At 41.6% G+C, this 13,888-nt stretch overlaps 2 protein-coding genes across 3 annotated transcripts; both read left to right on the top strand.

Annotated features, from left to right (window-relative positions):
* Nucleotides 1-4,409: 4,409 nt before the first annotated feature.
* Nucleotides 4,410-7,483, top strand: LOC116377243 (E3 ubiquitin-protein ligase UBR2-like). 2 transcript variants are annotated; one of them, XM_031838830.1, is made up of 6 exons: nucleotides 4,410-4,908; nucleotides 5,091-5,199; nucleotides 5,755-5,889; nucleotides 6,272-6,442; nucleotides 6,549-6,650; nucleotides 6,827-7,483. In XM_031838830.1, the coding sequence occupies exons 1-6, from the start codon at nucleotides 4,713-4,715 to the stop codon at nucleotides 6,966-6,968; spliced, it is 855 nt and encodes a 284-aa protein (XP_031694690.1). In that variant the 5' UTR covers nucleotides 4,410-4,712; the 3' UTR covers nucleotides 6,969-7,483. The 2 variants fall into 2 exon arrangements, with proteins under 2 accessions (XP_031694690.1, XP_031694689.1); XM_031838829.1 differs by having other exon boundaries at nucleotides 6,764-7,483.
* Nucleotides 7,484-11,740: 4,257 nt separating this feature from the next.
* On the top strand, nucleotides 11,741-12,577 carry LOC116377242 (peripherin-2-like). Its single transcript, XM_031838828.1, has one exon. The coding sequence runs from the start codon at nucleotides 11,993-11,995 to the stop codon at nucleotides 12,575-12,577; it is 585 nt and encodes a 194-aa protein (XP_031694688.1). The 5' UTR covers nucleotides 11,741-11,992.
* The last annotated feature ends 1,311 nt before the right edge of the window (nucleotides 12,578-13,888 follow it).

Here is a 13,888-nt window from a genome sequence, read left to right as displayed (position 1 = left end):
CTTTATCAACAAGGTAAAGTAAAGCCATGTAAGTTGAATGATTTTTACGGAAACCATACTGGTGTTTGTAAAGAATTGAATTAGACTCTACATGGAACATAATCCTTTTGTGTACAATTTTTCTAGTATTTTTGAAAAACAAGCCACTATAGATATGGGTCTATAGTAGGGCTGCACATTTAATCAAATTTTAAAATCGCGATCACGATTTTGGCTGCCACAATTAAATGAGCATGATCGTCAGCGATATTGACGTTTAAAATACGTGCTCTGCTACACATCAAATCAAGCGCGTCCTCAACTAACAGTCAGCCGACCACCAGGGGGCGGACGAGATGGGAGGTGTCATGCGCGCACCCTGCAGGGGCAGCCTCAATAAAAGTTCTGTCTGCAGTCGACTCCGGTATTAGTTGAAGAGTAGAGAGACAGACGGTCACGGGTGTCGTGTGAAAGCTAAATCTAATGTCAGGAGCAGAAGGCGAGGAGCTAGCCCCTCGAAAAGGATCATCATCCGTTGTCTGGAAGCTTTTTGGATTTAGGGCAAGTGATGTTAACTAAGAACAAATCATATGCACAGTGCGCGTTTGAGTTGTCTGCGCCGCATAGCAATACAACTAACTTGTTCAACCACCTGAAAAATCACCACAACCCACAGTACGATGAATGCATTAAGGCCAAAGCTAACGTTACCTCACTGAATCTCCGTCCATGTCCAACGTCAACCCAGAAAACCATAACAGCGAATCATCCACCTCCCAAAGACACGCTGAAATAACGGCTGCAATCGCATTTCATTTGGCCAAAGACGTGTCCAATAAATACTGTGAGCAACACACATATTTATTTTTAGTTAGCCCTTTATTTTGGGTAAACATTTTATTTATATTTTGCGTCAGGTGATCAGTACCGTATACGCTGTATTTTGATGCAAAGACGTGTACATTAGCTGGAATGTAGCACAACATGGAAGTGAAAGCAGTGCTCTGTTGATTTAATTTTGGGTAAAAAGTGTTGATACTATTTTATTTATATTTTCCTTCTACGAGATGCACTGTGATCAGGACCAGTCTGATGCAATGATTTGTACATTAGCCAGAATGTAGCACAACAATGGAAGTGGAAGCAGTGTTCTTGTTCATTTAAATGTGAAAGTGCCATAAAAAGATGTTGTCCCTAAAATTAATGAATAATCGTGATCTCAATATTGATCAAAATAATCGCGATTATGATTTTGGCCATAATCGTGCAGCCCTAGTCTATAGTTGTTAAAACACCGTGGGTTTTCTGCTTTAAACAAAGGAATAACAATTTTTAAATCCTCTGGCACAACAGCTGTTTTCAAAGACACGGTGAAGATGTGAACAAGTGGCTGCAATATTGACTGTTTCACCTGTTTGACAAGAAGTGCAGAAATGTTATCATGGCCAGCCGAAGATGTTTTGAGATCATCAATTATTTCTTGAATATTTGGGGGCATAAAATTAGAGATAATAGGGACATTTGTTGGAATAAAATCCGGTGGATTCCCATGACAAGCCGGAATATTGTTAGCTAATTCATGACCAATATTTACAAAGAATTCATTCAATGTTTGAGCGATATCAAATGGCTCGTCAAGAGAATTGTCACCATCCAAAAAGACTGAAGGAAGCTCTGGGGTCGTCTTCTCTTTGCAGCACTTGATTTATTACTTTCCACGTGTTTTTTATATATCTTTTGAGCACTTCATAAATGTTTCACTGTAATTATTGTTAGTAGATCTATTGATATGGGTATAATTATTTCTACAGGATTTATAAGCCCCATGAGTAAGAGGCGTGAGTTAGAAACATATTTTCTGTAGAGTTTATTTGTTTTCCTCAGCAGCTCCAGTAAATGTGTTGTGAACCAGGGCTTACTAACTTCACTGCTTTTCTTGGTGGAATTACAAAACAGTCATTGAAACTAAGGTTAATAACTTTCATAAACTTCTGATATGCCAAATCAGCATTATTTTCCACATATAGATCATCCCATGTAATACTGGTAAGAATATTTTTAAATATTTGATTTGCTCATAATTCTTTTCTGCATCATTTTCTTAGTATGTTTAGCTCTCTTAATCTTGATTAAAGTACTGGAAAATGATCTGACAAGTCAGAATACAAGACTCCAGATTTGGTTCCTTTACTCAAAGAATTGGTTAAGATGTTATCAAAGTCACTGAATGTTCTGTAACTTGTGTTGCTTTATGAATAAGAGGGGGAAAAGTAACTAGAGTAAAGAATATTGAGAAAATCCCCAGTAGGAGTATGTAGTCAATTTTAAAACGTAACAAAGTTTCCTCATTGTTTATCAGGTCAAGAGAACAGCCCAGACTGTCATTGAACACTTTCATGACAGAGTCAGGTGGGCGATAAATAGCACCAACAATAACATTCTTTACACCAGAGGCACCAGAGAGCTCTAAAAAAACAGATTCCACCTCATCCCTCTCTGACTTCAACGTGAGATCATCCCTGATGTTGAATTCATAGTCACCGTGAATAAACAGAGATACTCCACCTCCACATCTATTCTCTCTAACATAGTGAACTGAATTGTATTTTGGTATTTTAAAGATTTCTCTTGAGTCCTCAGTAAGCCATGTTTCTGACAGGGCAACAACTGAAAAATCATGCTTCAGTGAAGATAAATAATGAATACATTTGTCATAATTGCGAGGAAGACTTCTTATATTCAGATGAAAAGTAGAGAATGTATTACGTGGCAGAGAAACAGAAGTCATTAAACTGAGTTTGATCATAAAAACTACAGAGGTTAGAGACATCAAGTGATGAAAAGAAATGTAAATCTGGGTCAATATCAAAATGATAAGAGTCACTGGTAGAGAGATCAAAAGGCGTAAAGGTCTGGCCTTCCAGATTAGATGTGTTGTAGACCATAGTGTACGTAGAGAATCATGTATACAGATACAATAAAATCTAAAAAGTACTTAATACATTCCTAATGTTGGAGACTAAGGAGCCAGACTCTGAAGGTTTCTTTGTTGTGGGTTTTGGGAAGGTGGATGGACAATATGTTTGTCGTATCTCAAATATGCAATGTCACCTCTCTCTCAAGCTGCCTTCATTGCTGGGAGTAGTTCTTTTCTTCTTTGGCGGACTTCAGGGAAGTCCTCATTGATGAAGATGCCTGAGCCTTCAAAGGTTTAGCTTTATGTAGAACAGAGAGTTTATCCTGCAGCCGTAGAAATCTCACCACAATGGGTCGGGGCTCTTGTGAAGATGGAATATGCGTCCCAACCCTGTGGGTCCCATCCAACTCTATCTTCAGATGATCCGGTTGTAGTTTTTCACTGAAGAGTTTTCTCCACAGTCAGTCAGGTTCTCTTTACCGTCTACCACAATATCATGGCGTCTGGACCGGCCCTCCAGATAGTCTGACTTGTCTGAGATTGAGATCAAACTTTTGCAGATTGTGTCCAAATCTGTCCTGGTTTCATTACAATTTTTGAAACTAGTTTTACATGACATTTTAAAATCATCAAACTCTTTTTGAGTCATTTCTAGCCTCACCTTAAGATCATAGGTCTGCTTCGACAGATCATCAATCCTCCCGTTTGAAGAATCAACTATGATCTGTACACATGTTTTGAAGCTTTTTTCCTGTTGTTCAAGCAAAGTTTTGTGGAAGTCCTTTTGCTGGTCCAACAATTCACGCACTTGAGCCATGGTGACATGTTCCTCAGTGGCATTGTTTGAAGCTTTGGGTGGCATGGTCCGGTCCTAGGCTTCAAGGCCTACCAGGCCCAAAGATCAGCAGGATGAAGCCAGAAAACCTCCACAAAATACCAATAATGTCCACAGTTTAGCTGTAAAAGGTTGTTTGGAGACTTCTTGATTCAGTCTAGTACTGGGATTTTAGTTCTAGGTAGGATTCCTCAAATTATAGTTGGATAGAAATGCCAACCACAAGATCACAGAAGCACAGCAGCAGCCATCTTGGAAACGGGCTCAGAGAGGATTCTGGCTCTCAAAATGTTGCCAAACTGCTGTATTTGGATGTATTGAACACTATTAGTGATAAAATTACAATGGAACAGCTGGAACATGTGACAATTCTGCTTGACCCCGCCTGACCTCTCGGTACTAAAACCTTTCTAACTTTGTCCTGCTTCACTTTATCAAAGCCAAATTTTTTTTAGGGACTCCTGACATGTGCTATGATTTTTTTTTTTTTAGCTTTCAGTTTTCAGCTGCATTATTTCAAAGAAATATCAAAAGTGCTTTTTTTCCAGGCGAACCTGAAAATTTTCAATTTGAGCTGTGTGCCATCTTCATTTGCTCTTAACCACTAACATATACACAATATTTACACATCTGAACAAGTCTCACAAGTGTTACCTGTATTATAACATCAAAATTATTAAAATAGACCTTGTAGTTACAGAATTAGTCTTTTACAGTCATTGCCATTTTCGAGCAGAGGCCTAAAAATAGGCTCAGAGTAGAAAAGGTAAAACATAAATGCTAAAATAGAATAAATATATAAAATAAATAAATGAAGAGTATTTTATCTTTTCTTTATATATTTATACCTATTTCTACTTTTTCACTGATTGTGGAAACAAATGTGTTAATAAATGAATCTTCTAAAGAAGATACAGGAAAATATAATAGTTGATAAATGTATTGTCTATTAATCTGTTTATGCTATTTGGCCAAATATAGATGTATTTATTTCTGTGTAATATATTGTTTAGTTATGTGATTAATGAAATGTGTGTGTGGCTCAGTGTCTTACCTGAAGTGACCTCTGGGTGGCAGCTGTTCCATTGTGTTAAAGCTGGCAGTCTGCCGTTCCTCCGAGCCGCCGCCCTTTTCTTCCACTACCTGAACTCTACAGCGCCACCTGCTGACCTACTGGGTAACAACACACACAGGTTGTCAGTGTGTAGTGGTCCAAAGTTTAGTATATTTGTGACGGATGAATCTGAATGGATTTGCTGGGCAGCCACCCAGTAATGTGATTGGACCGATGATGTAATACCTTTCATTGTTCACAGACATGTTAAAGTGTGTGCGTGTGTGCACGAGCACGTGTTGTAGTTGCAGGTCCTGGTCAGTGGGAGGCGCTGTGCAGCTACCTCAATCTGCCCTCCAACCTGCTGCAGCTCCACCAGACTCATAACACACTGCTGGAGCCGTTCATACACAGGTAACGCGCGCCACGTACACACGTACGCGCACGCCCGTCACGCACGCGCGTCGCACGCGCGTCGCACGCGCCGCCCGTCACGCACAGGCGCCGCCCGTCGCGCGTCACACGCGCCGCCCGTCGCGCGTCACAGGCGCCGCCCGTCGCGCGTCACAGGCGCCGCCCGTCGCGCGTCACAGGCGCCGCCCGTCGCGCGTCACAGGCCCCGCCCGTCGCGCACAGGCTCCGCCCGTCGCGCACAGGCGCCGCCCGTCACGCCCGCCGCCCGTCACGCACAGGCGCCGCCCGTCACGCCCGTCGAGCGTCACGCACAGGCGCCGCCCGTCACGCACAGGCGCCGCCCGTCACGCACAGGCGCCGCCCGTCACGCCCGTCGCGCGCCGCACTCGCGCCCGTCGCGCGCCGCACTCGCGCCGCACTCGCGCCCGTCGCGCGCCGCACTCGCGCCGCACTCGCGCCCGTCGCGCGCCGCACTCGCGCGTGTGTTACACAGTTGTGTAGTATGTAATTGAGGTTGGCTTCCTCCTGAAGAGATTTACTGGTGTGTGTGTTCAGGTGGTGTTGTCATCCAGCTGTGAGACAAACACTACAGGTGGGCGGCGTCATCGTCAGGTTCCCCAGAGAGTCCAACCGACTGATCCAACTGCCAGAAGATTACAGCGTCCTCATCAACCAGGCGTCCAGCTTCACGTCAGTACTCACTGTACACACTGTATATACACAGACACAAAACAACACAAAACGTAGCTCATTCCAGAGCTCGATCAGTTAACTATATAACTAAACTAAATCAGCCGGGCCACTAGCCGACTTACCGGGCGTAATCTTCTTCCTTCCGAGGAGAAGACACTCTTCTCCCCTTGTCATCTCTTCTCTGCCTTGTTTCCCTCCTTGCCTTTTGTTCCCCTCCCTGACGAGGAGATCTGGATCATGTGTGTCTCTTCCCACACCTGATCTCAATACTCTCCTGAAGGAGTGGGTGGAGCCTTCTGGCAGGAATGTAGATGCCAGCCACTACCTGCCCCTCAGGCCCTTACACAGTGTTACTTATCTGCGTTACTTTCCTGTGCAGGTGTCCCAGGTCAGGAGGTGATAAGTCTCGAGCTCCCACTCTGTGTCTGGTGTGTGGCTCCATGTTGTGTTCTCAGAGTTACTGCTGTCAGACGGAGGTGGACGGGGAGGACGTAGGATCCTGCACCGCTCACACCTTCACCTGTGGAGCCGGCCTCGGCCTCTTCCTCAGGTAACACACCTGTCCTCTACTGCTGATAGCTCTATGAATGTTACTGTCACTCTGGTGGTCCCCTGACTGTGTGTGTGTGCGTGTGTGTGTGCGTGTGTGTGTGCAGAGTCAGAGAAAGTCAGGTGTTGTTTGTAGGAGGTAAAACAAAAGGCTGTTTCTATCCTCCTCCGTATCTGGACGACTACGGAGAGACGGACCAGGGCCTCAAGTAGGTGTTCTCCTTTTATTGATTCTACACCTTTTGTTTGTTTGTTTTGTTTATTGGTTTGTTTGAGTTCCCCCTCCACCTGTTTGTTTATTTGTTTGTTTGTGTCCCTACAGGCGGGGGAACCCCCTCCATCTCTGTTTGTTTATTGATTTGTTTGTTTGTTTGTGTCCCTACAGGCGGGGGAACCCCCTCCATCTCTGTTCCGATCGTTACAAGAAGATTGAGCGTCTGTGGCGTCAGCACGGCGTTGCTGAGGTCATTGGTCATGCTCAGGAGGCCAATCAGACGCTGGTCGCCATCGACTGGCAGCACCTGTGATGATTGGTCCTCTCTGTGTTGGCCCCGCCTCCTCCTCTGAAGCCCAGTGTTGATTGGTCCTCTCTGTGTTGGCCCCGCCTCCTCCTCTGAAGCCCAGCGTTGATTGGTCTTCTCTGTGTTGGCCCCACCTCCTCCTCTGAAGACCTGGTCCTTGTTCCACTCCATCACTGACTCCGCCCCCTTTCTCCTGCTCACACAGACAGGAAGTTAAGAATGTTTATTTTAGATCGTTTTTTTATTCATTTTTTTCAGATTTGCGTTTGTTTTGATTTTTTGACAAAATAAAAACTTTACCAAAGTGAAGCCCCGCCCACCCACTGCTGTCACTCACAGGTTGATTGACTGGTTACTTTTATTTCATCTAAATCCTCCTTTCAGATCGTGTTGCATGATGGGGAAAAAAGTACCCTGATTTTAGACTGAAAGTAAATACGACTCCCAGATGCATTTCATCAACAAACTAAAGATAACTCAGCAGCTGAGGCTCCTGGGTAATGTAGTAGTTGGAGACAGAAGGAAGTAACTGAAGAACATGAAGGCTTTTATTGTGAAATCACCACGAAGTGTTGAAGGCGTCACAGAGATGAACATGCCGCATTGCATGATGGGATGTTTTTTAAAAGCGTTTCCATGGTGACCGCCTCCTATTAATATTTTAAACATATCAAACTGATCGTTTACTTTTAAAGTTTATTTTGTTTTGGAGAGCTGTGATGTCACTTCCTGTTACATGAGGTTTTTTATGAGTTTGTGACATTTATTTATTTATTAGTTTCTTATTAAAAGCAGATTTTCCTTAAAGAAATAAAGATGTTTGAATTAAATTTTAGTTTAGTAAATGAAAAGATTCTTCATCTTCATCAGACTTGTTAATATGTGAATTCTTGTATACAGTGGGTACGGAAAGTATTCAGACCCCTTTTAAATTTTTCACTCTTTGTTTCATTGCAGCCATTTGCTAAAATAAAAAAAGTTCATTTTATTTCTCATTAATGTACACTCAGCACCCCATCTTGACAGAAAAAAACAAATGTAGAAATTTTTGCAAATTTATTAAAAAAGAGAAACTGAAATATCACATGGTCATAAGTATTCAGACCCTTTGCTGTGACACTCATATTTAACTCACATGCTGTCCATTTCTTCTGATCCTCCTTGAGATGGTTCTACTCCTTCATTGGAGTCCAGCTGTGTTTAATTAAACTGATTGGACTTGATTAGGAAAGGCACACACCTGTCTATATAAGACCTTACAGCTCACAGTGCATGTCAGAGCAAATGAGAATCATGAGGTCAGAGCAAATGAGAATCATGAGGTCAAAGGAACTGCCCAAGGAGCTCAGAGACAGAATTGTGGCAAGGCACAGATCTGGCCAAGGTTACAAAAGAATTTCTGCAACACTCAAGGTTCCTAATAGCACAGTGGCCTCCATAATCCTTAAATGGAAGAAGTTTGGGACGACCAGAACTCTTCCTAGACCTGGCCGTCCAGCCAAACTGAGCAATCGTGGAAGAAGAGCCTTGGTGAGAGAGGTAAAGAAGAACCCAAAGATCACTGTGGCTGAGCTCCAGAGATGCAGTAGGGAGATGGGAGAAAGTTCCACAAAGTCAACTATCACTGCAGCCCTCCACCAGTCGGGGCTTTATGGCAGAGTGGCCCGACGGAAGCCTCTCCTCAGTGCAAGACATATGAAAGCCCGCATAGCCCGCACAGACTATGAGAAATAAGATGCTCTGGTCTGATGAGACCAAGATTGAACTTTTTGGCGTTAATTCTAAGCGGTATGTGTGGAGAAAACCAGGCACTGCTCATCACCTGCCCAATACAATCCCAACAGTGAAACATGGTGGTGGCAGCATCATGCTATGGGGGTGTTTTTCAGCTGCAGGGACAGGACGACTGGTTGCAATTGAAGGAAAGATGAATGTGGCCAAGTACAGAGATATCCTGGAAGAAAACCTCTTCCAGAGTGCTCTGGACCTCAGACTGGGCCGAAGGTTCACCTTCCAACAAGACAATGACCCTAAGCACACAGCTAAAATAACAAAGGAGTGGCTTCGGAACAACTCTGTGACCATTCTTGACTGGCCCAGCCAGAGCCCTGACCTAAACCCAATTGAGCATCTCTGGAGAGACCTGAAAATGGCTGTCCACCAACGTTCACCATCCAACCTGACGGAACTGGAGAGGATCTGCAAGGAAGAATGGCAGAGGATCCCCAAATCCAGGTGTGAAAAGGTTGTTGCATCATTCCCAAGAAGACTCATGGCTGTACTAGCTCAAAAGGGTGCTTCTACTCAATACTGAGCAAAGGGTCTGAATACTTATGACCATGTGATATTTCAGTTTTTCTTTTTTAATAAATTTGCAAAAATTTCTACATTTCTGTTTTTTTCTGTCAAGATGGGGTGCCGAGTGTACATTAATGAGAAATAAAATGAACTTTTTGGATTTTAGCAAATGGCTGCAATGAAGCAAAGAGTTAAAAATTTAAAGGGGTCTGAATACTTTCCGTACCCACTGTAAATTAGTAAATGTACATTATTGTATAACAATAAGAAAACCAATAAAAACTTTAAAAGGAGTTCATGTTTGTTTTTATCACATTATCAACTGATGATTATTAATATTAATAATCATATTATTAACATTAATAATTATAATAACAATAAATAGGAATCTCAGACCCTAAACTTTTAGTTGTTTGTAATTGTTCTGAATGTTTCTGTATTTACAGTATTCATAATAATAATAATGTGTCAGAGTTTCTGTTTAACTCATTTATTTAATCTTTTTTTTTTTAATTACATTGAATTTACAAATATATTTATTTTTAGGAAAAGTAATATTTTTTTGTAAAATGTATTTATTAATATTTTCAAATTTGTCTCCAAAATGTTTCAATTTTGGGTTCAACTTTGGTTGAATTCAGTAACCATGACGATGTGTTTTCTAAGTATCTGACTGGATTCTTCTGCATAGCAACAGCTGCAGAGCTTTATGGGTAATGTAGTATTTTGACCATTCAGTCAGTCGGCCATTTTATCAAAGCGACAAAAGGTTCTAGAAGAACTTCTCTTCTTTGTAAAGTAGACAAGATCAGATCTCATCTTCATCTTCATCTTCAGAACAACAACCAAAAACGGAAAACACTGAGGTCAAGTCGTTCAGTTTTCATCCTTCAAAGAACAAACAGGAAGTCACAGAAACATTACTTCCTGTTAGATCTGTAGGCTTCTTGTAGTTTACAAATCTTCTGATTTATTCGTTGTTTGTTTGTAAATATATATTTATGTGGAAATGTGCTTTTATCTGCATTGTTCTTTATCTTTTGTTTTTTTTATGTTTGTGAAACACTTTGATGCTCATTTTGATATGTTTTATATAAATAAGCTTTATTATATTTATTATTATTATTAATCACACAAGATATGTTTTTAGATTAAACCTTCTTTTAGACTAATATCCAACAATCTAACATTAAATATCACAATTACACTGAAAAATGATGATTGTCTACAAAACGTGTTTGTCAATCAGATCTTTGATCCGGAGACAGCAGGTGTTTCCCATCATGCATTGGGGTCACCTGGCTCTAAAATCTCTGGCCTCCTCGATCTCGTGAGGTCATCAATGACCTCGTGTTCATGACCTCAGAGCAAGTTGGACACAAATCTACCCAGAATGCATTGTGATCAATTCTGATCATCTAGAACAAGCCGAACAACTCAAACAGAAGTTCTGAGAGGTTCACTTCCTGTTTGTTGTCAAAGGTGTCTTGTGTCTTTGAAGATATTCTAAATATAACTGATATTTAAATATATATATATATGTATATACATATGTATATAAATATATATATGTATATATATGTATATACATATGTATATAAATATATATATGTATATACATATGTATATATATATATATATGTATATGTATATATATACATATGTATGTGTATATATATATGTATATATGTATATGTATATATATATGTATATATGTATATGTATATATATATGTATATATGTATGTGTATATATATATGTATATATGTATATATGTATATGTATATGTATATATATATGTATATATATATATATATGTATATGTATATGTATATATATATATGTATATATATATATATATGAAGACACAAGACACACGTAGATGAAACGTGCTGACATGTTATTCCTGTTGCACAGCAGTGGAACGTTTCACACAGTCAAACACTGAGCACAGATAGTGAAGAGATAGAACTGCTACTGTGTAAAGGGAATACTGCTGCTAACAACAACCTGATGTGTTTAAAGTGTTTAAACCAAATGACCTTTAGTTCATATAGCAGTACTTTAAAATAAAAGTGCACAATACACTACTTTTGAATTCATTATTGAACTTTGCCATAACAGTGCGATTAATCGCGATTACAAATTTTAATTGTTGCCCAGCACTAATATATAGATATATACATATATCTTCTGCAGTAAAATACCAACAACTCTTCTCAACATCGTTACAAGAAGTTTCTCCTTCTTCGTCTGCAGAGTGAGTTCTTCTACTTCCTATCTCCGAGGCTCACCTGGCTCACCTGCAGGGAGGTGAAACAGGTGAGCTTGTGTCAGCTGACCAGAGGAGGAAGCTGCTGCTTAACAGCAAACCGATTATCAGTAAGTCTGAGGATTAGAGGCAGCAGCTGATCTTCTGTTCATGAGATCAGAGGTTCAGGAGGAGCTGCTGCTCACATTCACACCTTTTATTCTCCCGAACAACCAGAGCGAAGCAGCTCGCTGCAGATCAGACGGGTTTGAATCTTTTCTCTTGTGATTTGATGGCAGCAGTATGGACCTGCAGCTCGGCATTATGGGTCTGAAACCAGGAATTCTGGCTGAGTTGCGTTCAGCTGCTTCTTTCTGGATTAGATTAAATCTCTAAAGGGATTCTCAAACTGTTTTCTCATTGACACAGAAGTTTAGCTGATTTCAGGGTTTTGATCATTTGATCCCACTAAGACGTGAAAATGGCGTTCATGCCGGTGAAGTTCAACCTGCAGAAGCGGGTGAAGCTGGCTCAGGGTCTGTGGATGATCTACTGGCTCTCGGTCATCGTGGGGATTCTCCTCTTCGGCCTCGGCATCTTCTTCAAGATCGAGCTGCGGAAGAGAAGCGAGATGATGGACAACAACGAGAGCCACCTGGTGCCCAACCTGTTAATCCTGGTGGGCTCGTTGGCCTGCGGGCTCAACGCCTTCGGGGGAAAAGTGTGCCACGACTCTCTGGACCCCATCAAGTTCGCCAAGTGGAAACCGATGCTGAAGCCATTCCTGCTGCTGTGCTGCGGCTTCAACGCACTGCTGCTGCTGATGGCACTGCTGTGCTTCCTCATGCAGTTCGCCGTGTACCTGACGCTGGCCGAGGGCCTTAAGAACAGCATCAAGTTCTACAAGGACACCGACACGCCGGGACGCTGCTTCATGAAGAGGACCTTGGACATGACGCAGATCGAGTTCCGCTGCTGCGGCAACAACAACTTCAGGGACTGGTTCGAGGTGCAGTGGATCAGCAATCGCTACCTGGACATGAGCAATGACCTGGTGAAGGAGTGAGTATTCTTGGATATTTTCCCTTTTTTCTAATGTTTCAAAAACCAAACGATTGATCAACTAATCAAAATATGATCAACAATGAAAACAAGAACTAAACACAAACGGCTTTATATTGAACTGATTAACTTGTCCTGTCAAAAGTGGATCGATTGTTTATCACCCGACACTTTAACTTTCCCTGAAAGTTCACTTCAATCTTCAGCTTCTCTGAACTCTGGCTCATTTTGTCTCATCTCGATTCTTCCGATTAAAGCCTGATTCAAATCTCTTACACTTAAAACGTAAAGAGATCAGCGGGTCAACGAAGAGAGTTCTGTCAAAAGGGGTCAGTGGAGGATAAATGAGGGATTTAAGGAGGTAAAAGTTCCCGTGCAGGAGGTCGATGTACCGGCTTCTCTTCTCTAAGTCGATAATCTGTCAGGATCTCATTTCCACTTCGCTGCAGCTCACACGCTTCTAACATGACACGGTTAAACTAAACTAGTGGACTGGGGGGGGGGGGGGGCTTCATTATTTACTCACCAGAGCAACTGCTGAAAAACACTCAACACATTTTTGACAGAACATGTGATCATTGGAAACATACTGAGAGACAAGTCAGTCTGGTTACAGGTATTTTGTTGCAGGTCTTTGGCAACGGGTCTTTAGTTGGAGGTCTGTGGTTGGAGGTGTGTGGCTGATGAACAGTCATATCCAAAGTGAGATGGTGATGATGGAAGAAGATGAAGAACAGTCAGACCCACAGTGAGATGATGAATGTGAGATGAAGAACAGTCAGATCCACAGTGAGATGATGATGATGATTAGATGAAAAACAGTCAGATCCACTGTGAGATGATGATGGTTAGATAAAGAACAGTTAGATCCACAGTGAGATGATGATGGTTAGATGAAGAACCGTCATATCCACAGTGAGATGATGATGGTTAGATGAAGAACAGTGAGACCCACAGTGAGATGATGATGATAGAAGAAGATGAAGAAGTCAGATCCACAGTGAGATGACGATGGTAAGATGAAGAACAGTCAGACCCACAGTGAGATGATGATGATGGTTAGATGAAGAACAGTCATATCCACAGTGAGATGATGATGGTTAGACGAAGAACAGTCATATCCACAGTGAGATAATGATGGTTAGATGAAGAACAGTCCGACCCACAGTGAGATGATGACAGTTAGATGAAGAACAGTCAGATCCACAGTGAGATGATGATGTTAGGTGAAGAACAGTCGTATCTACAGTGAGATGGTGATGATGGTAAGATGAACAGTCATATCCACAGTGAGATGATGATGATGGTTAGATGA

The sequence above is a fragment of the Anarrhichthys ocellatus genome, unplaced genomic scaffold (genome assembly GCF_004355925.1).
Source record: "Anarrhichthys ocellatus isolate YVR2014 unplaced genomic scaffold, GSC_Weel_1.0 scaffold1054, whole genome shotgun sequence".
Lineage (NCBI taxonomy): Eukaryota > Metazoa > Chordata > Actinopteri > Perciformes > Anarhichadidae > Anarrhichthys > Anarrhichthys ocellatus.
Note: the sequence above shows the minus strand (reverse complement) of the source record. Positions and strands in the feature narration are given on the sequence as shown.